Source organism: Mytilus californianus, unplaced genomic scaffold (assembly GCF_021869535.1).
Source record: "Mytilus californianus isolate M0D057914Y unplaced genomic scaffold, xbMytCali1.0.p SCAF_7, whole genome shotgun sequence".
NCBI lineage: Eukaryota > Metazoa > Mollusca > Bivalvia > Mytilida > Mytilidae > Mytilus > Mytilus californianus.
In genome coordinates, this window is record NW_026262723.1 from 111,133,634 (window position 1) to 111,156,763 (window position 23,130).

General features: G+C 32.3%; 1 protein-coding gene across 8 annotated transcripts in view; it reads left to right on the forward strand.

Annotated features, from left to right (window-relative positions):
- Positions 1–23,130, forward strand: part of LOC127709438 (collagen alpha-1(XIII) chain-like) — an 81,750-nt gene that overhangs the window by 37,450 nt on the left and 21,170 nt on the right. For 5 of the 8 annotated variants that reach the window (XM_052214981.1, XM_052214987.1, XM_052214982.1 and 2 more), the window contains 14 exons: positions 296–322; positions 3,871–3,942; positions 5,049–5,165; positions 5,647–5,709; positions 7,589–7,678; positions 12,086–12,139; positions 14,166–14,198; positions 15,961–15,996; positions 16,224–16,259; positions 18,149–18,193; positions 18,831–18,893; positions 20,571–20,648; positions 22,176–22,229; positions 22,460–22,537. In XM_052214981.1, the coding sequence (XP_052070941.1) occupies positions 296–322; positions 3,871–3,942; positions 5,049–5,165; positions 5,647–5,709; positions 7,589–7,678; positions 12,086–12,139; positions 14,166–14,198; positions 15,961–15,996; positions 16,224–16,259; positions 18,149–18,193; positions 18,831–18,893; positions 20,571–20,648; positions 22,176–22,229; positions 22,460–22,537 (846 nt within the window). The remainder of the gene's footprint in view (positions 1–295; positions 323–3,870; positions 3,943–5,048; positions 5,166–5,646; positions 5,710–7,588; positions 7,679–12,085; positions 12,140–14,165; positions 14,199–15,960; positions 15,997–16,223; positions 16,260–18,148; positions 18,194–18,830; positions 18,894–20,570; positions 20,649–22,175; positions 22,230–22,459; positions 22,538–23,130) is intronic. The other 3 variants (XM_052214984.1, XM_052214988.1, XM_052214989.1) reach the window with 3 other exon arrangements.

The following is a 23,130-nucleotide window of genomic DNA, read 5'->3' on the forward strand; positions in this document are numbered from 1 at the left end:
TTTGCAAATATTGATTGCATGCAAGAACTTCTTAAATATGTTGCATCTCAATTATCTATGTAAATAACACCATTTTTGTTTGGTTAGCGAGAGCTTTTTGTTTTTCAATCAAAAATGTATTTGCCAGCTTTGCCATTTTAATAGAAAAAAGGCAATTAGTTTATGCCTTCTTTCAGACTTATGTCTCTGAGAATATTCATAATATTTGAAATATTTTACTTGAGTACATTTCCTTTATAATGATTGTACCTAATAAAATGTAATTTTGAATACAATATGTTATGATAACTTCCAGGGTAAAGATGGTCTACCTGGTCGAAAAGTAAGTTGTACATGTATCAGTTTTAAAGAGAATTCCTTAGATCAGAAAATATGTTTTTGGTGTTAAAGGGTTATATGGGATTTCAATAACACCTTACAACTGACCTTTATCATTTTGTTTGAAATCTGGCGGATGGGATCATGCACTGCTGTTGTCATTTAGCACAAGGAAGACTACTGTAAACCAACTTTATTTCGCAGATACTTTTTTTCGCTTTTAGCCCTTTCTAGCCCATTTCGCGGTGATTTAATTTCGTGATTCTCAAATTTACGTGATGTAGATAAATAAGGAAAAATCCCAAGTTTTACATATTAGTGACGATTTATATTCGCTTTTTTTTTCTACTTGCGAAAGTGGCGAAAATAAATCGCTCGTGAAAATTATTTGGTTTACAGTATTTTGGATTCTTTTTTCATTTCTTGAATAAAATAGGCTGTTAATCCTTGTTTTCTTTATGTACTTTAAATAAAACAGTAACTTTTCAATTTACTTTAAAATACATGTACTCTCTTGCTTGGTTTAGTAGTGCTATTACCTGTTTTAAGGAATTCTTTTACATTTTTTGTTACATTTAACAAATATTATTATGTTATTGCAGTGTTATAAAATTGTTTAAAGTTGTGCATTTTGCAATCATTTTCTAGTGTTCTTTTCCATTTAAATCATTGTTGCATTATAAAAATATACATAATACTAGATATATGTTATAGGGTAGAAGAGGCCCTAGAGGTCATGGTGGTACCCTGTTAGGTGGTAAAACCGGTACAACCCCACAAAAATCTGGAATGAATAATGGTTTTCCAGCTGGTTTTATTCAGGGCCCTCAGGGCCCGAAAGGGCAAAGGGTGAGCCTGAAATGGAATTGAACTGAAACCAAAAATTGTGGAACTTTATTGATTTACTAGCTTTAAATTATTTAGTTACAAAATTATTTAACGTGATACAACAGAAATGATTCTTGTCTTTCACTAAAATTAGTTTCTGGATTTAGTCTAGGAATTTTCCTTTGGAAACTTTGCTTCAAAATTATTGACTTTAATGGACTCTCTGCAATTGTATCACAGTTCACTTTAAATATTTTATCATTGCTGCAGTCAGTTTGTGGATGTATCATTGCTTTGTATATTTGACTGACTGCAGCAATGATACTCAAACAAACCATGACTGCAGCAATGTCTACCCACATACTTGGGACAGAGGATATAATGTCAAAGAAAGCAGGGATTTGATAGATGTATTCCCCCACCCTTCATAGATGCTACAAGGTGTCAAGTGTTTTAGAAACATAAGTTCTGCTTCATATTAAATTGAAAAAAATAGTAGTGAAGTTATATTATCTCCCCTTGAAGCAATCTAGACGATGTAGAATTGAAGTGTTATCAAGGTATAAGGGAGCAATAACAACTACAGCCCCTGAGGTTAAGGGACAAACCCAAGATGATGAAGACGATAATTCAGACAGAAACCGACGATCAAATAGGGCTTGTCGTGGACCAAGGGTACTCAGTGTTTGTGGTGGTGGTGGGACTGCTGCAGTCATTACCAAAATCTTATATTTTTGTTGGATTGCTGACTGCAGTAAAATATGATACTATATAACATACATCTTTCATGACTGCAGTAAAGAAATGAAAGGCCTCTTTATTAGCTGTATATTAATACTCCAGTCATCTGAAAAATATATGAATAGTGGATTGATGTTGGAATTCTTTGAACATGAATTAACATTTGAGAAAAGGCATACATACTTCAATGAAATTATTTAAGACTGAGGGCTTGACAAAAATGGAAAAAAGTAATCATTATTATCTCCCCTAAAAGAACAAGTCCAGAACATGTCGATTGGAAGTGAGAACAGAAAGGTTGAAGGAACCATCAACTGTGACACCTCAGACTGGGGATAATGATAGGAACAGACGATCTGATAAAATTTGTAAACGTGGACCAAGGGTACTCAGTTGCTGTGGTGTTGGGATAACTTGCTGCAGTCATGATTCATATATAATCAAGAAAATTAATTTTGCTCCATGAAACTTCTGCAAATTTTATATTTAATACTTTTTTCCAAATTTTCCAATGCTTATGAAACCACTGAACTTGATATTTTAGATAATTAAAAAGCTTTGAAGAATTCTTGTTGTAGCTGTTTAATTTTACAAGTTGCAGAGGTTTCATTATGTATATTCACTACTATACTTTATAACTTACACAGAGCAGACATTTTGTATAGCTTTAGAATAACATATCCATTTTTTATCACATGGAAGTTGCAAGTTTTAAATCTGTACAATAAGGTAATTTTGAAATTTTAGTCAGAAATGCATTGTATATATTTAATCTTTTTTAAATGCTTTTGCTGTTTTTAGTGGAATTTGAATTATGAGATTTATTTTTATATTTTCCAGGTACAAAAAAGCATGTATATGATAACTACATTGTCTAGTAGGATATCAGTAGATTTTATTCAGGATTAGAGCCAGAATTGTTTGGTTTTTTTCACTTTTTCAGAGTTATTTGAATTGAAATTTTATAACATATTATATTTCTGTTGTTTTGATGATGATTTTTATTTAATATCAACATTATATATGAAACAAGGAAGAGAAAGGTTTGTGATCGTCATGGTAATTATATTTGTGTATCTACATTGTGTTTTACGTTTGTAAATTTGAAATATGTTTCTCAGAAACCTTGATTATTTATTTAACATTTAATGTAGATAAGGTTATTTTTACCTTTTGTTGGGAGTATTCCATTGTATGAAACTGAAGTTATATACTCTATGAGTTTATCATTAATGATTGCCAAAGATTATCATAATATACAAAGGGCTGGTATTTTTTGCAAGCTTCACTATCATAGGGAGACTGATTGTTAATAACCATGGTAATTTTTTTTTACAGAATTATATCACTATGTTTCATGCTTTTATGGATTTATTAGTGTATTTGTATAGTTTTGGTGACTTTTACATACAAATATACAAATGCTGCCCTGCACATATCACATATTCCTCCAATAACTGTAGTCAGGTAGGCACATGACCAAAAACTTGTATTAATTGTCAAAAAAATCCCTGTGAAACATTTGATAGCATTAAAACCCAAAGGGCATAGATAGAACAACCAAATACTCTGAAGTAATAATGATTAATAACATTTTTGTATCACCATGGTGGGATAAGCTTAAATGATAACTACTGTGACTGGTAGTTGTAATATCATATTCAATTATAGATACACAGGGATATTTTTAATTCAACAAAATGTAATATTTATGACACAATATTGAATTTTTTTTTTAATGTGTGTAGTTAAGAGCTATAAATAGAAAAGAGTACTTAATAAGATCCAAATAACCTTTGGTTTTGGAATAATCGTGTCATGTATGTGTGAAGCATTTGGAAGGCCAGTTACACAAAAAATATTAAAAGGTTGAAACCTATGATGACCTAAATAGAACTGCAAACAACGTCAACTTACAATGCATAGTAATTCTAGACTTTTTGATGCATGTATATTTAATTTCACTTTGTTTTGATTCTGTAGGGAGAGATTGGTTTACCTGGTAACCATGGATCTCAAGGAGAGAAAGGTCAAAAAGGCAGCAGAGGTAAAAAGGTAATAATATATCTGTATTTCATATATTATACATATGTATGTTTCAATCTGTGTCTTAAGATAGCATATGCTTTGCAAAATTGATATACCACCTATATCCTTTATTTCTCTGGAATTGTCCAGAAGACTTTATCTATCCATAATGTTCTGTTATTGAAAGTTCAATATGTGACAATCTTCATGCAAATTATTTTGCTACTATTTGAAACTCATTTTGCATTCATGTCCAAAACCTAAAAAAAAAAATTTCATTAAAGAAACAGATATTCATGTACCATAATCAGTCCTTGGAAGTCTTAATTTTCAAAATGATTTGATCCTGTAACCATTCAACATGACAGCTGATGTGATTGATAGAAACAGTTACTCAGTAGAAAATGATATTCAATAAATTACCAAACCGCCTCGGTGGTCTCATGGTAGAGTGTTCGCCTCGAGTGTGGGAGGTTGTGGTTGTGGTTCTGGCCGGGTCAAACCAAAGACTTTAAAATTGGTATTTGCTGCTTTTCTTGCTAAGCATGCAGCATTAAGGAGTAAAAGCAAAGACTGGTCAGCACGGAGTCAGAATAATGTGACCGGGTAAGGTGACATTTCTTCCTGCGGACTGTTTCCTTGTTAACTAGCACGTTAAAAATCTGGCTCAGCGTGTCAGTCTAGTACAAAGCAGGGTTAATATTCATATTACATTAACATGTTCTCGTCCTGAATATGCATATTAATTTGCTGCTGGACTTTAAGCAGCCATCCATCATCATCAACAAATTACTGCACCCTCTGTAGAAGACCTTTATATTCATAAGGGTAATTTTGACCTACATTTCATGTAAAATTGATTGTTATAAAAGTTATGCATTAAGGTATAAAAGAAAATCTTGTTTGCCAACTTCTTTAAGACACTTTTTCATAAAGAAGTAAAACTCTTTTTTTAGTTTTTGTGATCCATTTGAAGGAACATTTGGGAGAGTTGTCACATTGGCATTCATACCACATCTTCTTATTTTTATGTTGTTGTTGATTAGCTTTGTAATTGTTCAAAGTGTAATTAGCTTTCAATTGACATTTAGAGCAATGGAGTTCATTTTTTCAATTTTTTTGTAATTATTCAGGGTAAGCGAGGTAGGAGGGGCAAGACTGGGAGACCAGGAGCTAATGGTTTACCTGGACAGGTGGGAGCATCAGGAGACAAAGGAGACTTGGGAAAACAAGGACCTAAAGGGGAACAGGTAAAGGTTTACCATTCAGCAAAGAAAAAAACAATTTGTCATATCAGCAAGGGAATAGTTATTGGTTGGTTAAACTCTTGAAAGCAAAAGTCTTTAACTTTTTTTCTGTTTTTTCATTATCATTCATTGGAGGCTTTTTTTTCCTTTCTTTTTTTCTTGGTGGTAGGGTGAATAGATTTAAGAGTTCTAAGGGTCAGTGTAATGGGAAGTAAAAATTCCATTTTTACATATTTTTTTAGGTTTTTACAAAATTTTGGTTCAAAGTCATACCTGTCTCACTGCTTTAGCTGGTGAATTTCAATCCAGTAATTTGTGATTGGATGTCTATTAATAAAATTTATTTATTCTTTATTAATATTATGAATAAAAAGTCTTTTTAAATTATTGACTTTTACAATAAAATGCCTTAAATACATTTAATTATTAAATTTATTTATTCATATTTATTTATTTATTCATATTGGTATTGGTATATTGACAGGGAGACAGAGGAACACCTGGGGTGTCAGGAAGTATAGGCAAGCCAGGTCCTAGAGGTTTATCTGTAAGTTTACTGTCTATTATATGGTACATCAGAAGGCTAACTTGTAATATCAAGACCCAAATTATCACCACAATACCAGCTAATATACTTCAGATCATTTCTGTCAAGACTTTCAAATTGTTTATGTATATATAGAAAGAGGGAGATATGGGGTACATATCATTTAGACAGCAGCCCAAAAAAGAGGGAGATATGGGGTACATATCATTTAGACAGCAACCAGCAGCCCAAATAAGAGTGAGATATGGGGTACATATCATTTAGACAGCAACCAGCAGCCCAAATTAGAGGGAGATATGGGGTACATATCATTTAGACAGCAACCAACAGCCCAAATAAGAGGGAGATATGGGGTACATATCATTTAGACAGCAACCAGCAGCCCAAATAAGAGGGAGTTATGGGGTACATATCATTTAGACAGCAACCAGCAGCCCAAATAAGAGGGAGATATTGGGTACATATCATTTAGACAGCAACCAACAGCCCAAATAAGAATGAGATATGGGGTACATATCATTTAGACAGCAACCAACAGCCCAAATAAGAGTGAGATATGGGGTACATATCATTTAAACAGCAACCATCAGCCCAAATAAGAGGGAGATATGGGGTACATATCATTTAGACAGTAACCAGCAGCCCAAATAAGAGGGAGATCTGGGGTACATATCATTTAGACAGCAACCAACAGCCCAAATAAGAGGGAGATATGGGGTACATATCATTTAGACAGCAACCAGCAGCCCAAATAAGAGGGAGTTATGGGGTACATATCATTTAGACAGCAACCAGCAGCCCAAATAAGAGGGAGTTATGGGGTACATATCATTTAGACAGCAACCAGCAGCCCAAATTAGAGGGAGATATGGGGTACATATCATTTAGACAGCAACCAACAGCCCAAATAAGAATGAGATATAGGGTACATATCATTTAGACAGCAACCAACAGCCAAAATAAGAGTGAGATATGGGGTACATATCATTTAAACAGCAACCAGCAGTCCAAATAAGAGTGAGATATGGGGTACATGTCATTTAGACAGCAACCAACAGCCCAAATAAGAGGGAGATATGGGGTACATATCATTTAGACAGCAACCAGCAGCCCAAATAAGAGGGAGATATGGGGTACATATCATTTAGACAGCAACCTGCAGCCCAAATAAGAGGGATCGAGATATGGGGTACATATCATTAAGACCGCAACCAGCAGCCCAAATAAGAGGGAGATATGGGGTACATATCATTTAGACAGAAACCAGCAGCCCAAATAAGAGGGAGATATGGGGTACATATCATTTAGACAGCAACCAGCAGCCCAAATAAGAGGGAGATATGGGGTACATATCATTTAGACAGCAACCAGCAGCCCAAATAAGAGGGAGATATGGGGTACATATCATTTAGACAGCAACCAGCAGCCCAAATAAGAGGGAGATATTGGGTACATATCATTTAGACAGCAACCAACAGCCCAAATAAGAGGGATATATTGGGTACATATCATTTAGACAGCAACCAGCAGCCCAAATAAGAGGGAGATATGGGGTACATATCATTTAGACAGCAACCAACAGCCCAAATAACCAATAGACATCTAGAGATCAATATAGTTCCTCACAAGAGACAGGTGTCTATACAATGTGTAAAGGTCTAAATTGTCCCAAGTCTATAAAAAAAAACTACCTGGTAATGAAAATATTTTACAGAAACTCTAATTTTCCTAATACCAAAAAGAAACATATGACATAAGACAACCAATGACAAAGTTGCTGACTTGGGAAAGAACCTGAATATCTGTATTTGTTGGGTTTAAACAGGTACATTAATCTTTATAACAAACATGTACTTAAACAATATTTCTTATTTTGTAGGGACTGAAAGGTATAAAAGGTGATTTAGGACCAGTTGGACCACCAGGTTTAGATGGTCTTATAGGGCCTCCAGGATTACCTGGACCTCCAGTAAGTTATATGTAAATTATCAATAGAAATTCAAACACATGGATGTCCCATAAAAATCTATAAACATAAATACTAAGGGTGGTTATACTCTTTTTGCATTTATATTGATATTGGATCAGTGGTACAACCTAGAATTGTAAATATAGCAGATATTTGCAGATCACAAACGAAATCAGGAACACAGATGGTTTAAACGAATGTTGAGCTGAGAGCAGTAATACACAACAAAATTGTTTGAAAATTATGAACCTAAGTGAATAAAAAGTCAAAAGTTTATATACTTGAACAGTTTCCAGTATATTGTGTTATTGTATTCAGATTGTAGTGATTTTTATCTTAAACATACTATGGGTTTTTCTCATTGTTGAAGGCCGTACGGTTGCCTATAATTGCTTACATCCACTTTATTTGAACTTTGGTGGATAGTTGTCTCATTGGCAATCATACCTCATCTCCTTATTTTTATACTATCTGCTAATGCAAAACAAACAAAATTTTAACTATGGCAAAATAAAATTTCATTTAAAGTATAAGACAGTTTGTTATCTTATTTAAAAGTGTTTCCCTTTGTGTCAATTTATGTACAGCATTCTGACATAATAGATTAAACCTTAAAATGAGGTGGATCTTTTTCAAAGAGACAATAATTGATATAATATTTATTAATACCATAGACTTTTTATTAGGATAACATGATAATACATGCTGTTTGAGGTATACAAAAGTACAAAATCTTCAAAAAATTAATCGAAATAGCAAAACGCTGAAATCAAATTATAAAAATTTGAAAGTTTTTGCTATGTTGGTTTTTTGTTGTTGATAAGTTTGAGTAACAGTATGTTACAGATTTAATGATAAATAGATGATTTATAATATGCATGGCATGGAGTTTAACTTTGTTATGCATTAAAACAGCATGATATTAATTGATAGTTTCAAAACACTAAAAAATGAGAATTTACAATAATTCCTGTCTGAATAGTAGGTAAAGATTTGCCATCATTACACAATTTAACTTTGCACAAAAATTAGTTTTCTGGATTATTGTGCTTAAAAGTGCTCTTTCAGTCCTCTAGTACCCATCTTTCTGCCATTAGGTCAAACAAAAAATACTGACTTGAGAGGAGATAATCTGAACATAAGATATAGCTGTGAAGTGATAGTGTAAAACAATGTGAAAACTAGTCCTGTGGTGTGAATTTATAATTTCCCGTTCATGATTTTGAGACTTGTATGAAAATAATTCATTTCCAGAAACAACCTATATTTAGATTAGTGATTTCAATTGATCTTTACCATAGTTTGACTCTTGAATCAGGGGTTTCTGCTTTTAAGCACAACTTGTCCAAGATTGTTTTATAGATTCAATTTATGTTTATGCACAATTAGAACTCTATTGGAATTGAAATCATCTATTCGCAGAGATAACTATTATAAAAATTTGTAGTTTTTTACTGCATGGGAGACAATTCTTGTAAAGTTTTAGTTGTAAACTACAAGGGAGATAATTCTAGTAATATTTTGCACCCCAATATATAGCTGCACTAATTTAGACACAGACATAGTAGTACTCAAATAATTCACAGATGTTAGTAACTTGAAAGAGACCAATTTATTTCAAGTCTAACTGTCCCTTGGCCACAATATTTGGAATGGAAATTCTTTTCTGATTTGGTAATGAATCTAAAGGTAAAAGTGAATTGAACTTTTCAATACTAAATGTAAAATACTATGAGCATTGTATGCATACTTTGAAAATTATTGATTGTCCATTGTCTAGTTTATAGAGAACCACCTCGGTGGTCTGGTGATAGCATGTTCGCTTGGAGGTCGTGGGTTGGAACCCCGGTTGAGTCAAACCAAACACTTTAGAATTGGTATTTGCTGCTTCCCTACTTAGCATGCTGAAGTAAGGAGTAAGAGCAAAGATTGGACAGCATGGAGTCAGAATAATGTGTGAGGGTAGGGTGACATGTTCTTACCTTGTGAACTAGCATGTTGAAAATACGGCTCAGCTTGTCCGCCTAGTACAAAGTAGGATAAATATTCTTATATATCATTTTTAAAACATGTTATCGTCCTGAATATGCATTTAATTTGTGGCTGTACGACCAGCAGCCATCCATCATCATTATCTAATTAATAGTGTGTACTGTAAGGGAGATAATTCTGTTAAAGCTTAGCAGTGTGTACTACAAGGGAGATAATTGTGGTAAAGAACTTCACATTTGTTCTTCTTGCCTTTATCTGCACATTCTTATTACATATGTAACAGTTGGTGTGTTCATTATTGAAAATGAATTGATCCATCTTATCAACTTATTTTATTCTAACAAAAAGCTATCAATATAATCAAGGATGAATTTCAATATTGTTTGTTTGCATGTTGCCAGTTCATACAAGCCAGAGCAAAATAAGCATGATGAATGTTACCGTTAGATACAAGACAAGACAGACTGATAATGCTGTTAACACTGTTTTGCATGTTTCCTTTTTAAAAAGGACAAGAAAAGCATATAGCATCATGTAAGTTTATTATGATATTTAAAACAGTATTATAAACAAATAACAATATATTGTGATAACAGTTCTAGTCTAACTGGTCCAAAGGGAATTTTGAGTTATTGCAATCAATTGAATCAAATCATTGATTGACCTCAGTAAAAGTTTTTAAAAAATGACTATAATGAATCAAGATATATAAATTTACCTCTGCATCCAATGGGATGCAACATTTCTCAACTGCAAATAGTAAAATTTTCAAATTGAACAGTTTGTGGCTTAAAGTTTTTACATTATATGATACTGTCTTTTGGTATATATAAAACGCACTCATGCATAGTACACACCCTATTTTTATTCCTTCTTATGCTTTACACGCAGAGACTTTCTGGAAAAATCCAAACTTTAAACTCTGTAAAATACATCCATTGAAAATGATTTCTTTTTCGGATAAAAATTGAACTCCAGTCCTGGTTGATTACAGGATAATGAAAATATTGTTGCAGAATAAATGATTTAGCAAACGATGTTTGATTCTTTATTGTTTCCACGGATGTGTTTGATTGAGAACAACAGGAAGTGTTAAATCAGGAAGTTTTTTAAAATGCAAATCGTAGTCATTGAATCTTCTATGGAATATGGAATCATTACGAATATTCTTAAATACACAATAAATAAATATTAATCTCTGCTAATTTTATTTATTGTTTGTTGGTACTCATTAAATTGTTTAATGCGGATTATCACACTCTTGTTGAATATCAATTAGGAAGTCTAATCGTTGTCAATGCAAATCAATTGACAGATTAATTTTGTTCCTTAATCAAATCCGTACAGTTTACAAAATGGCATTGACATGTCTGCAATTATGATTTGTATCATGTGTATGAAGGTTTTTTAAAAAATGTAACAAAGTAAAAACGTGTTTGAAATCATCACTTTATTCAACCTGACAACTGCTAAAAGTCACATGAACGTGATCACCTGATACTACGAAAGTAAAAAATCAATGGTGGTCGCTATCATCAATTGGGCGTGTTTCATTCAATTTTCATACATTTACCTTCTGTATTCCTTGTTAGAACACATATACAAAGTAAGTAATAAACTCGAAAAACACCTACACTAATTTAGCCATTGACAGAATCCTTCATCTCTAATTTGAACATGATCAAATGCAGCTTCCGGGCGGCAACAGAGAACACAAGAAAATGCAAAAAACAACTACTTCAGCATTTAAATGATTTTTATTTGCATATAACATTACAAATCAGATACAAGAAGGTACAAATATACATGTAAAACATAACAACAATCAAGTTTATGCTACAAAAATATTTTCCTCCAGACCACCTGGTTTCTTGATCAGAATTCGGCCTGAAAAAAAGTCTCAAGAACAGTGTAGCTATACATAATACGCACCCCCCTTTACAGAAATCATTCCTCAGGTGAAAACCTGCATACTATACACACCAAAAGACGGTAATTACTATTGATAGTGTAGGTTTAATTTTAAGGGCTGAAGGTCAATGATCTCTTTCTATAATGACTGTATAGAAATATAATTACAGGAACTGAAATAACAGTTGCATGAAGCATGCATGCTTGTACAAAATAAGATTATTCAAAATGAAACAATGTATTAAAATTCTTGTCATTATCAATTGAAGGTTTTAATGCTTCAAATTGACTTCCATTGAAGTGTTTGCAGATTCTGAAAATAGATATTAGCCACTTAACAATCTAATATTACAGTGTTTCTGACCAAAAATAATCCTGAATTTTGTCTTTTCAGTATTTATGCTCTAAAATTATAAGCCTTTAAATCGAAAAAAAATGAAATGAAAAAAATACTAATGGAAAGTTTTATATATAGAGACTAATAAAGTGTCCTTTTATTTATAGGGTGAACCTGGCATTTCTGGAGGAACATTTGGGGATGATGGCAAAAGTTTAATGGTAAGATATGTCTTCACAAAACTAACAAATAGAAAATTGTGTTTTGTCTATATTAGGCTTTCCAAATGCAGGAATCAGATATCTTCCTCTTCATTGTATATATAAAAAATGTCTTAGGCAATTTTGTTCTTTTTACGGATTTCATAAGATACTGCATGAAACATTTTTTGAAGTAAGGTCATTGACAGAGAGTGACGTTAATTTGATGGGAAAATACAGCTCAAGAAATTCAGAAAAAAAAAAATAGAATAGAAGTGATGATTATAATGTTTTTGCGATAACAAATAAGCTTAGTGCATAACAAATTTATCATTCATAAAATTAATCAGTGAAGTAGGAGTTGTCTCCCATTCCCCAGGTAGAAATGCCCAGAGACTAGTAACTTGAATAATTCAGCGCCCTCTATCCACTACTGTTTCTCCATTAATGTAGAGTTCGTAGTGAGCGCAGTGTTCCAGCTAGGTCGTTTTCACAGGGCGGTCCCCCCGCCCTTTCCTGAGTGCCGCCCTGTGCCCTTTTTACAGTTTGCAGGGCGCCCTGCCTTTTTTGAAGATCGATTGGTATATTATTTTGTTCGTATTGATATGATCAGCCAATTACGAAAAATTTACCTGGCAACAAGTATATGACTTTGTTTACGACCCCAAGCTAATCAACGGTTACAACAGGTGTCATAATCTGTTGTTATAGGTAATCCGTTTATCGGATGGGTCATTTAATGATCATCAACATTAATTCATTCAAATAGAATCGGTCAGTCGGCATTTGCCTTTGGACTTGAAGAAATGTTCATACAACTTGGGCAATGTTTACTGTAGTTTCATGGAGAAAACGTAATTGACAGAAAGTCGAAAACCATAATCAACTCGTTAAAAACATTGCTATTATTGTTTTCCGTGAAATAAATAGCAAATTAAGACGTATTTTTCATTGACTGCCTTCATTTTTTATACGAAAATAACAAAATCGGCCGCCATATTGTTGATCGTATTTAGATCTTCTACGTACATGTACTGTTTATTATCCTCCAAAGAAGGAGCACACCCAAATAAAGAAAGATAACTCAATCTTATTTTTTCCTAGCATTGAGTAACCTACTAAGATATTATAAAATATGTCTTCATACTTCTGGCTTTAGAATTTATATGTTTAGGTGTTTTGAGTTATGGGAAAAGTTAAAGAGGGTCTTAGTAGCAGGGTTGGTAGGGTGCCTTGGTCATCTTTTTCTGTATTTTTGTATTTTCAATCCAAATTTTCACTGTTCACTATATCCTAACATTGTGCATTTACAGCTGTTTTGTGCTGTATTGCCATTAAGCACAGAAAAGGTAGAAAGGTTAAACTTGTAAAGTGTGTCAGACCATAGAAACAGAATGAAGCAGGACATTTTTCAAACAATACTGCATATAAAGCTTAACTGTGCCAAGCAATGATTTAAAACTTGTGTGACAAGCTGCTTGACAAGTTTTCAGCCTAAAAAGTAGAAAGATAGTTTTTCTCTGGGCTTATGATGTTGTTCTTGTATATATAAAACCAGTGATTCAATGAACAAAAAATGTTTGATTATAATCTTTATTAAAACATGCCCTTTTCATATTATCATATCACGCGTTAAATGCCCTTTTTCAGGATTGGCACCCTGCCCTTTTGAAATCCTAGCTGGAACACTGGAGCGGGACTTAAAAACTGGATTATTCTAGTTAAGAGACTAGTGCATCACCTATATTGTTTGGATTTTTTCGTTCGATTATGTTTTGATATTAAATTATAAAAATCATATTTTATTTTTTTATGAATTTGCTTATAAGTTATAAATGAATGTACTTTGGAAAGCATCCTAAACATAATGTTAAGTAAGAAATAAAGAGTTATGTCCCTTAAGTCAATAGCAAATGCATAGTCTTTTTACTCAGCAGTTTCATTTTAATAACTGACAAAGAGAATTGTATGTAACATATACTTTTCATTAAATAAATTTATGTTTATAATGTTTAAAAAAAACTGATATTTTCTTGGTTTCTTTCAGTTACATGGACCACCCGGTCCCCCAGGCCCAATGGTAAGTCTTTTCATCTTTCTTGTAACCTTTGACATGTATTTTTATTCAGTAATTAATACATTAATGTAAATTTCCCTGGTATCTGTAAATTTTTTGTCAACATCTACATATGATAAAACCTTAAACAGAAACATAACCCACAAATAAAAAACAAACAAAAAAGGCAGGAGCAAAAGAAAATATGCAGTGAACAAAGTACAGTCAAAAAAGGCCAGAAAACTTTTTGATGAGAAATGTAAACTTTATCTGAAACCATTCCAATGAAATTGTAAGCATATGTCCATTGTCCTTGACCTCATTTTTATGGTTCAGTGACTGCTTGAAAAAAAAATTACAGTTTTTTTGTTAAGTGAAATACTCACTAATTATGAGTAATAGGATAACTATATTTGGTATATGGGTTCCTTGCAATGTCTACATGTCCTTCAGGTAGGGTTCATCTGACCTCTACCTTATTCCATGGATCAGTGACCAAGATTAAAGTTACGTGGTCAAGTCCATATCTCATATACTGTAAGCAATAGGTTAACTATATTTGGTGTATAGAATGATTGTAAGGGGTTCATGCTCGACTGACAGGTTTCATCTGACCTTGACCTTAATTTCATGCTTCTTTGAACAATGATTAGTTTTTGCGGTTTGGTCTATTTCTCAAATGCTATAAGCAATAGGTCAACTATATTTGGTGTATGGAATAATTGTAAGGGGTACATGTCCGACTGACAGATTTCATGGTTTATTGTCTCCCCTGCGACGAAAGACGCGGAAAGCGAGACATAGGGATTGCTTTTCCAGTTACTGCTGCAGCAATGGTGTCGACAATTGTTAAGTTTTCTGCTTAATTTAGTTTGATAGGAACTACTTGTGATAGATCATTGACATTTTGTATGAAGATGCATTACTATCAGGAATATCAGTTTGACAACAATTTTGGGCCTTACTCCCTAGGCCATGGTCCAGTGACTTTGAATTAATTAGCCATTTTCAATGTTAAGTTTTCTGCTTAAGTTAGTTTGATAGGAATTGCTTGTGATAAATCAATGATATTTTGTATGAAGTTGCATTACTACCAGTACATATCAGTTTGACAACTATTTTGAGGCCCTGCCCCCTAGGCCATGGTCCAGTGACTTTAAATTAATTAGCCATTTTAAATGTTAAGTTTTCTGCTCAAGTTAGATTGATAGGAACTACTGGTGATAGATCAATGATATTTTGTGCGAAGTTGCATTGCTATCAGTACATATCAGTTTGACGACTATTTTGAGGCCCTGCCCCCTAGGCCATGGTTCAGTGACTTTCAATTAATTAGCAATTTTCAATGATAAGTTTTCTGATTAAGTTAGTTTGATAGGAACTACTTACAATAGACAATATTTTCTATAAAGTTACATTACTGTCTGTACATCTCAGTTTGTCAACCATTTCGAGGCCCTACCACTAGTTGTTTAATGCCACTATGACCAAAGGGAACAATTATACATTACTGTATCTGAAACTTTAACCAAAGGGAACAATTATACATTACTGTATCTGAAACTATAACCAAAGGGAACAATTATACATTACTGTATCTGAAACTATAACCAAAGGGAACAATTATACATTACTGTATCTGAAACTATAACCAAAGGGAACAATTATACATTACTGTATCTGAAACTATAACCAAAGGGAACAATTATACATTACTGTATCTGAAATGCTGTAAGAATTTGACCAAATGAACAACTTTGTTAATTCTGATTAATTGTTTCTACAGGGACCTATGGGATTAAGAGGACCTCCAGGAATCAAGGTATTTATATTTCTTATAAATATAAGAGTCTTAATAGATAGTTACAATAATTTTATGTTCTTCCTCAACACAAACTTATTGGAATATTTGACCTGAATAAGGAGCAATAGTAAAAATAATTGTTACACTACCTATTAACAAAATAAATGACTGTTCACACAAACAATACCTACTTGTTTCACAGTAACAGAAGTTATAAGTGAATTTTGGTTCTTTTTTTATTTCAGGGAGACAGGGGACCAACAGGACCCAAAGGTGAAACAGTAAGTCACAGTAGGTTGTATAAAGGTACCTGTAATGAACACTTAAAGAGAAATATAAACATTACCAGTATATCACAAACACACACACAATCACTCAAAACAATAAAGACATTAAACTTGACACAGTTTTGTTGCCTGATGATAAAACAAGATGTGTTGCGCTACAAGCAGTGGTCTCCTATAGGAAGTTTGAACTTAGTGGAGACTAGAACGACCAGTTTAACCATGAATTGTTCAGTTTCCAGTTTATGTTTTTTATGGAGTAATGTTTATGAATTCAAGAAGAAGTGGTTAAACCTTACTGAAACAGCAACCCAATGACACAAAAAATCATCTGAAGGTCAACTTTGGGTATTAACAAGAAATCATCTGAAGGTCAACATTGGATATTACAAGAAATCATCTGAAGGTCAACATTGGGTATTAACAAGAAATCATCTGAAGGTCAACATTGGGTATTAACAAGAAATCATCTGAAGGTCAACATTGGGTATTAACAAGAAATCATCTGAAGGTCAACATTGGGTATTAACAAGAAATCCTCTGAAGGTCAACATTAGGTATTAACAAGAAATCATCTGAAGTTCAACATTGGGTATTAACAAGAAACAAATGTTTATACAACATGTCTCACTCTAAATAGCTGAGTTTAATAAGTATGAATAAATCATACAGATTATCAAATATCTGCTTTCATCACTATATTTATGAAATTATAAAAACAATAAATCTTTTCCATTTTGAAAATTTTTGGATCTGTTGCTTGATCTAGAGTTACGGTTCTTTAACCATTTGAATTAAGACAATTTTTCACATATCACGCTCTTACTCCTGTATTCCAGGAAGGATTTCCTAAAAACTATCTTATTATTCGGGTTTGTCATTCCATACTTACAGGACTTTTAAAAATTGGCAGATTAAGATAATTTTTTTCATATGTTGTACCATAACTTGAGTTTGCATGGATTGATTTGCTGGAAACTTTACATAATTTTGGGAATTGGTGAATATTACACACCTTTTGATTTTTAAGAAAAATCTGATATGTCATTCCAGAGACTTTGACTGTCAGATAAATAAAAGCATTTTTTTTTTATAATGTTATGCACTTGCTCTAATATGCTTGGATCAAATAACTACAAACTTTTAACTATTGTTGGGATTAGTGAATGTAGACAGGCTTTTGATTTTAAAAATTGTGTGGTTTTGTAATTATGGGACTTTTAACAGTCATATTTGACACAATACTGGGTATTCTCATGAATATTTTTTTACTGACCCATTCTATTTACCTCTGATTAAATGCCTTCTAAATGTCCCATTTTATTTTTGCAACAATTTTAATATTCACAATAAGGGGTATCGTGCACTCTTGGCACAGCTGTTTATTTTTGTCTGTTTTATTGGCCATTGTGTTGTTTGTCCTTTTCATGATTTTTTTATTGCCCTTTTGGTGTTTGTATACATTTCTGGGCACGTTATTCTGGCTCCATGCTTACCTGTTTTTCCTTTTATGAAACATGTATATAGAATGATGACCAAACATCAATTTTCCAGTCTTTTGGCTTTACTATGTGAATCCACAACATCATACACTTGAGGTTGGGTCAAGACCACCATGATGATGTAATGGTGTCATTGTTATAATTCTGACAATTATTATGTCCCAGCAGTAACATTTAATCTTGTTAACAAATATTCCATGTTCTGAACAAAACATGTTGTAGATTATAAGATTTCAAAAAGGGTTAAAAAGAGTAGAAAATTGTATTGACAAAGATTTGTTTTCAGAAATTATTTTTACACATTGTGTTCCAGTTTCTGAGATATAAAGGAGTTACCCATGATCCAATGCAACTGAAATTTATATATACATACATGTATTACAGGGTGAAAAGGGCAAAACAGGCCTCATTGGACCAATTGGATTACCTGTAAGTGACTTAACCTTTCAATAATTTGGTCAATGTTAGAATGAATTACAATATCCAATGAAGAACTTAATCTTTTTCCTATTTGAAATTGTAACTGAGTAAGGTCAATATTATCTGAATGGAGAATTGAGAATTACAAAATAACTATATTGTATTTAAAGCTTTGCCTATGTAAATCATAGGTTTTATTGTCGCAAATTTTATTTGCCTAGTAAATAGTAGAGAACTAAGGTAACAGTAAAACAAATAAAAATAGCAAAAATGAACAAAACATTTCATCGACATCTAAACTATCTGACATCATAGGTACGCTTCAGAATTTAATAAAATTTGTCTTTATCCAGTCATATCCATTGATACCAAAACATTGCATTAGAATGAAATATTTCTTTTAAGTAGGTAAAGTAATTTGTTTTGCAGTATTCATTTGAAATTTAATTTATCTTTTAAATGGATATATATCTGTCTATTTATCATACAGAGAATGAATTAGCTTTGCATTCTTGATAACAATCCATGTTTGTTAGTCTCCAATGAAATATTTTTGAGTCTTAATATTTATAAAATGTGAGCTGCATGTAGTATTTGTTTTTTTATGTTGCTAAATTCATTTGTTTGCTTGCTATGTATGATGTAGGGAGCGCAGGGGCCTCAAGGAGATTCTGGCCCAGCGGGCGCTGATGGACAACATGGTCCTGTGGTGAGTCAATGTTACAGCATGAATGTTCATATAAATGCTGCATCTCAAGTTGTATGTTCAAATTAGGCCATGTAAAATTAATTATCTGGTTCTCAGTGTTTTTATAAAAGTGAACTATGACAAAGGACAAGTTCTAGCTACTCTCATGTTAGACCTTCATTGTCATACGTTTGTTCATGTTTGAGAATCTCCTTTTCTATAACCATCAAGAATAAAAAAAAAACAATCAAAAGGCATTAGCAAAGAAGAAAGTATGATCAGGCCGCTGTTTTGGAGTTTTGATTTAAGAAAATAAGAGTATTATCAATATATTGAATGATATCCTTTAGATGTTTACAAGGCATAAGTGCTTAAGATATCAGTGTTAATATTTTTGTACCCCACTTCAAAGAGGGGGACTGCCCTCAGTGGTCTTGTGGTAGCATTTTTGCCTTGAGTTTGGGAGGTACACGTGAAAAATATCAAAATCAAACTTGACCTGTATTTTATAGTTGTCATTATTTTCAAGTTTTAAAAAAATCATCCAGGAACCAAAGAAATGGGGAATAACTCTTAATAAGTGTACATGTTAAGACTTATGCTCCTTAGTTACCTTAAAATTAGATTTAAACAAATTTCTAGCTGTTAACTGAAGAACAATCTTACAAAAATATTTAAGATTTAAACACAATGTTATGAAACATAAAATATAGGTCACATTCAATATGAATATTGGTTGTGGCATCAGCCTCACGGCTCTTTTTATAGTTCTTCCTTTCTTACAAAGCCAGTACTTGCCTTAAATAATTTTCCATTCCTAGTCAGAATTATTATTGTGTCCCATTAGAAACAGTTGTCTTCAATCATTGAAATATTTCTTTATTGTGGAAAAAAGATGGGGGGGGGGGGGGGGGGGAGTATTTTGAAAGAATGCATCTAAAGCTAGATAATTAATGTTACGTAACCTTCTATTGTATAAGTTTTTACAAGTATAACTATTACAGTATGTCGCACAAGTTCAATGCAGTTTTTGTCAAGGGAATGCTTACCCTTTTTTGCCTTTCAGCATTTTTATATTTTTATTGAAGCAAAACTTGATGACATATTTGGTTTTAACCATCCAGAAGTTGTCACAGATATCATGATGAAAGCATTGCTTATTTATCTATTTTAGCTTTTATCTCCTAGTCCTCGTTACTGTTTTTGTTTTTGTTTAGTAATACATGTATATCTGTTTGATTTTTATGTTTGTGATTCACATCTTGCAACTCTCATGTGATGTATATCAAATAACTAACAATGGCTATATCTTATATCAGTATTGTTATTATATGATTGTATGTCATATAGTGTATACTAAAATTTAAATCTTAGTTGTCCTGGCTTGTAAATTTGAAAGGTTGTGTTTTTTTTTTATATTTAATTAAGCAATGTCTTTTTTCATTTTCTTTTCTCGAGAATTTGTATGTTTTATGTGCTATAGATGATTAAAATACTAGATTTAAAGTTGAGAGTATTTTTTTTCTTTCTGATTTTTTCATTGTATTTGACCTTTTTTTTTATTGCAAGCAAATTTCCTATTTTTTAGTTTCATATTATTTTCTTTAAAAAAATAATTACATAGTCATTTACTGTTTACAAATTATGATAAAAAGAAAAAAATGTCTTGAAACTTTGATATTTTATGTTTAAATTTAGGGGCCACCAGGACCTCCTGGACCCATGGCAACAGTTGATGGTGTATGTACTTGTGAAAAGGGAGAAAAAGGAGAAAGGGTAACTTATTACTGCCATTTTTATTTCTTGACAATTACGAGGCAAAGGGAGATTTAATACCAAATAATTTGGTTTAAATTTTCCAAAGCCAGGAACAAGGTTACCATTTCCCATCAGTTATGAATTGTATGCTAAAAATGTTGCTTTTTTATTTGTCAGTTATTTCACAGTCTATTTTGATACTATTACAGAGTTTTAAAAGTATGCTTGTAATTTATCATAATTCTCATAAACCTGTTCCTTTTCAGTTACTGTCCTCACTTAATTCCCCTACTCTCGACAGTGTTCCTGTTGATGGTATTCCATGATAATCATGAGCTGGCACACTTAAATTGGTAGCATTTTTTTGTAAATGAGGCAGGCCTCTGAAAGACACCAGTTTTATTTCGAACATTAATATATGTCTCAAATAGGGTCTTCTTTTAAAATTGAAATAACAGATATTATCATATACTTAGAGTTAATAACTTATAATTTTTACAGTATGATAATAGCATTAAATTTACCTGAATTCCATATTTTCCGAAATGGTGTTTAGCGGGCTGATATGAAAATTTTATCCCATGCCTCCAGCTATTATCACATGCCTTTCCGTAACGTTATCGCATGGCATTCCGGCGTTACTCGGCAAATTCCAGAAAATACACCTCAATGGTACGTTTTCAGTGAAAAACATAACAAAGTAGGGTACAAAACAATTAGTAAGAAACAGGAAAATATATTATGTAAAATGCAAAAAAAAAAAAAAAAAAAAAATGATACAACCAATGCATTTTTCAAAGTTTCCATCATAATTTAGAAAGTTACTTTACAAATGTTGACTTTTCCAAACAATGTGCATTGTGTTGTGTTGAATTTTTGTTTATCCTCAATATAAAGATATATCATACTGTTGTTTGTCTCCTCTGTTGAGGCATATGATAGAAATATTTCATATCGGATGTATTACATTTGGCTTCCGAAGTCCGTAAACTTTTCACTTTTTGAACTTCTACTTCAGAACCACTTAAAAGGATTAATATATTAAACTGTTATTTTTCTCCATTGTTGAAGCATATGATAAAAAGATCATAACATGTCATTTTTCATATCAGATGTATTATCAGCCCTCGGTCAATATCAGCCCTCGAGCCTTCGGCTCTTGAGCTAATATTGGACCTTGGGCTGATAATACATCTGATATGAAAAATGCTTCGGCTCGAGGGCTGATAATACATTTGATATGAAAAATGCCATGTAATAATCTAATAATATCACATGACAATTTATGTATTAACCTGTTGAAATTGACAAATACAATAAAAAAAAGCAGCTCTTAAGGAAAATTCAATCACCCTCCCACTAAAAGTTTACAATACATTGAATAAATACAGTTCTGAAATTTGATGTAAAACTAACTAAATTTAATGACTTATCTCCCTTTGATGGTAGATTTTATGAAATAATAAATTTTTTTTTTATTTTCTATATCATGCAGTACAAGTTTTGTTGAAAGGTCATAATAATATTTATATTGTTTATAAACAGGGAAGAAGAGGAAAGAGAGGAAAGAAAGGACCTACAGGAGACAGAGGACCTTCGGTAGGTTCATCTTCTCGAGTCTTTGATTTCAAATAATACTTAACTACCAGTAATACTTCTAATATTTGATAATATTTTATTTTAGTCTTTCTATCTATTTATTTGACTATTTGTTTTTTCATAAGAATGTTGGCTATTTGTTTCTTCAAAAAGAATGTCAACTATTTCTTTCTTCATAAAGTCTGTTTGATAATTTTTTGTCTACATTCGGATACAATTTGTAAAAACAGGGTAGTCCTGGGTTAGATGCCCCATGTCCTGTTGGAGACAACGGTCTACCTCTACCTGGATGTGGATATGGATTAAAGGTAGCATGATATCTATTGGATTAAATAATAATGGAGTATCTGTGGCATGTTGTTTATATGAGTCCATGATTTTTGTGGTATATTGAACTATCTGTGCATTATACTGGCTTTAATGTGGCATGCTTTGTTTGACTGGTTGGGCTTGTTCTCTTTGAAGAACCAGCAAATATATTATATTTCTAAGTTTTCAAGCATTTCTTATGCTTTTTTTTTAAACTGAAATTTTTTTTATTTCCCCACTGTAACCAAATGCTAGATACATTTCCTCTTGCAAGGAAAGAGAGACAATTTTTTGTATCTTTATTATTGGTAAATACCCCAGTACTGTTTTTTCTTTGCTTATGTTTCCTGGTTACTGTTTGGTTATCCAGATTATAAAATGGGAAGAGAAACAAAGGTGAATCTTCAAAGAACTTCAGTCCTGTCATTTAATGGAAATTTGATATAAATAGTTTAATCTTATCAATGGAACTTCTCTGAAATATTTTTGGATACTTCTCATATTTAGATGGATATTTGGTCAAGATGTTTAGTGAATAATATTAATCTAGTATTTTTCATCAGGGGCCTCAATGTCTGATTGGTCAAAGTAT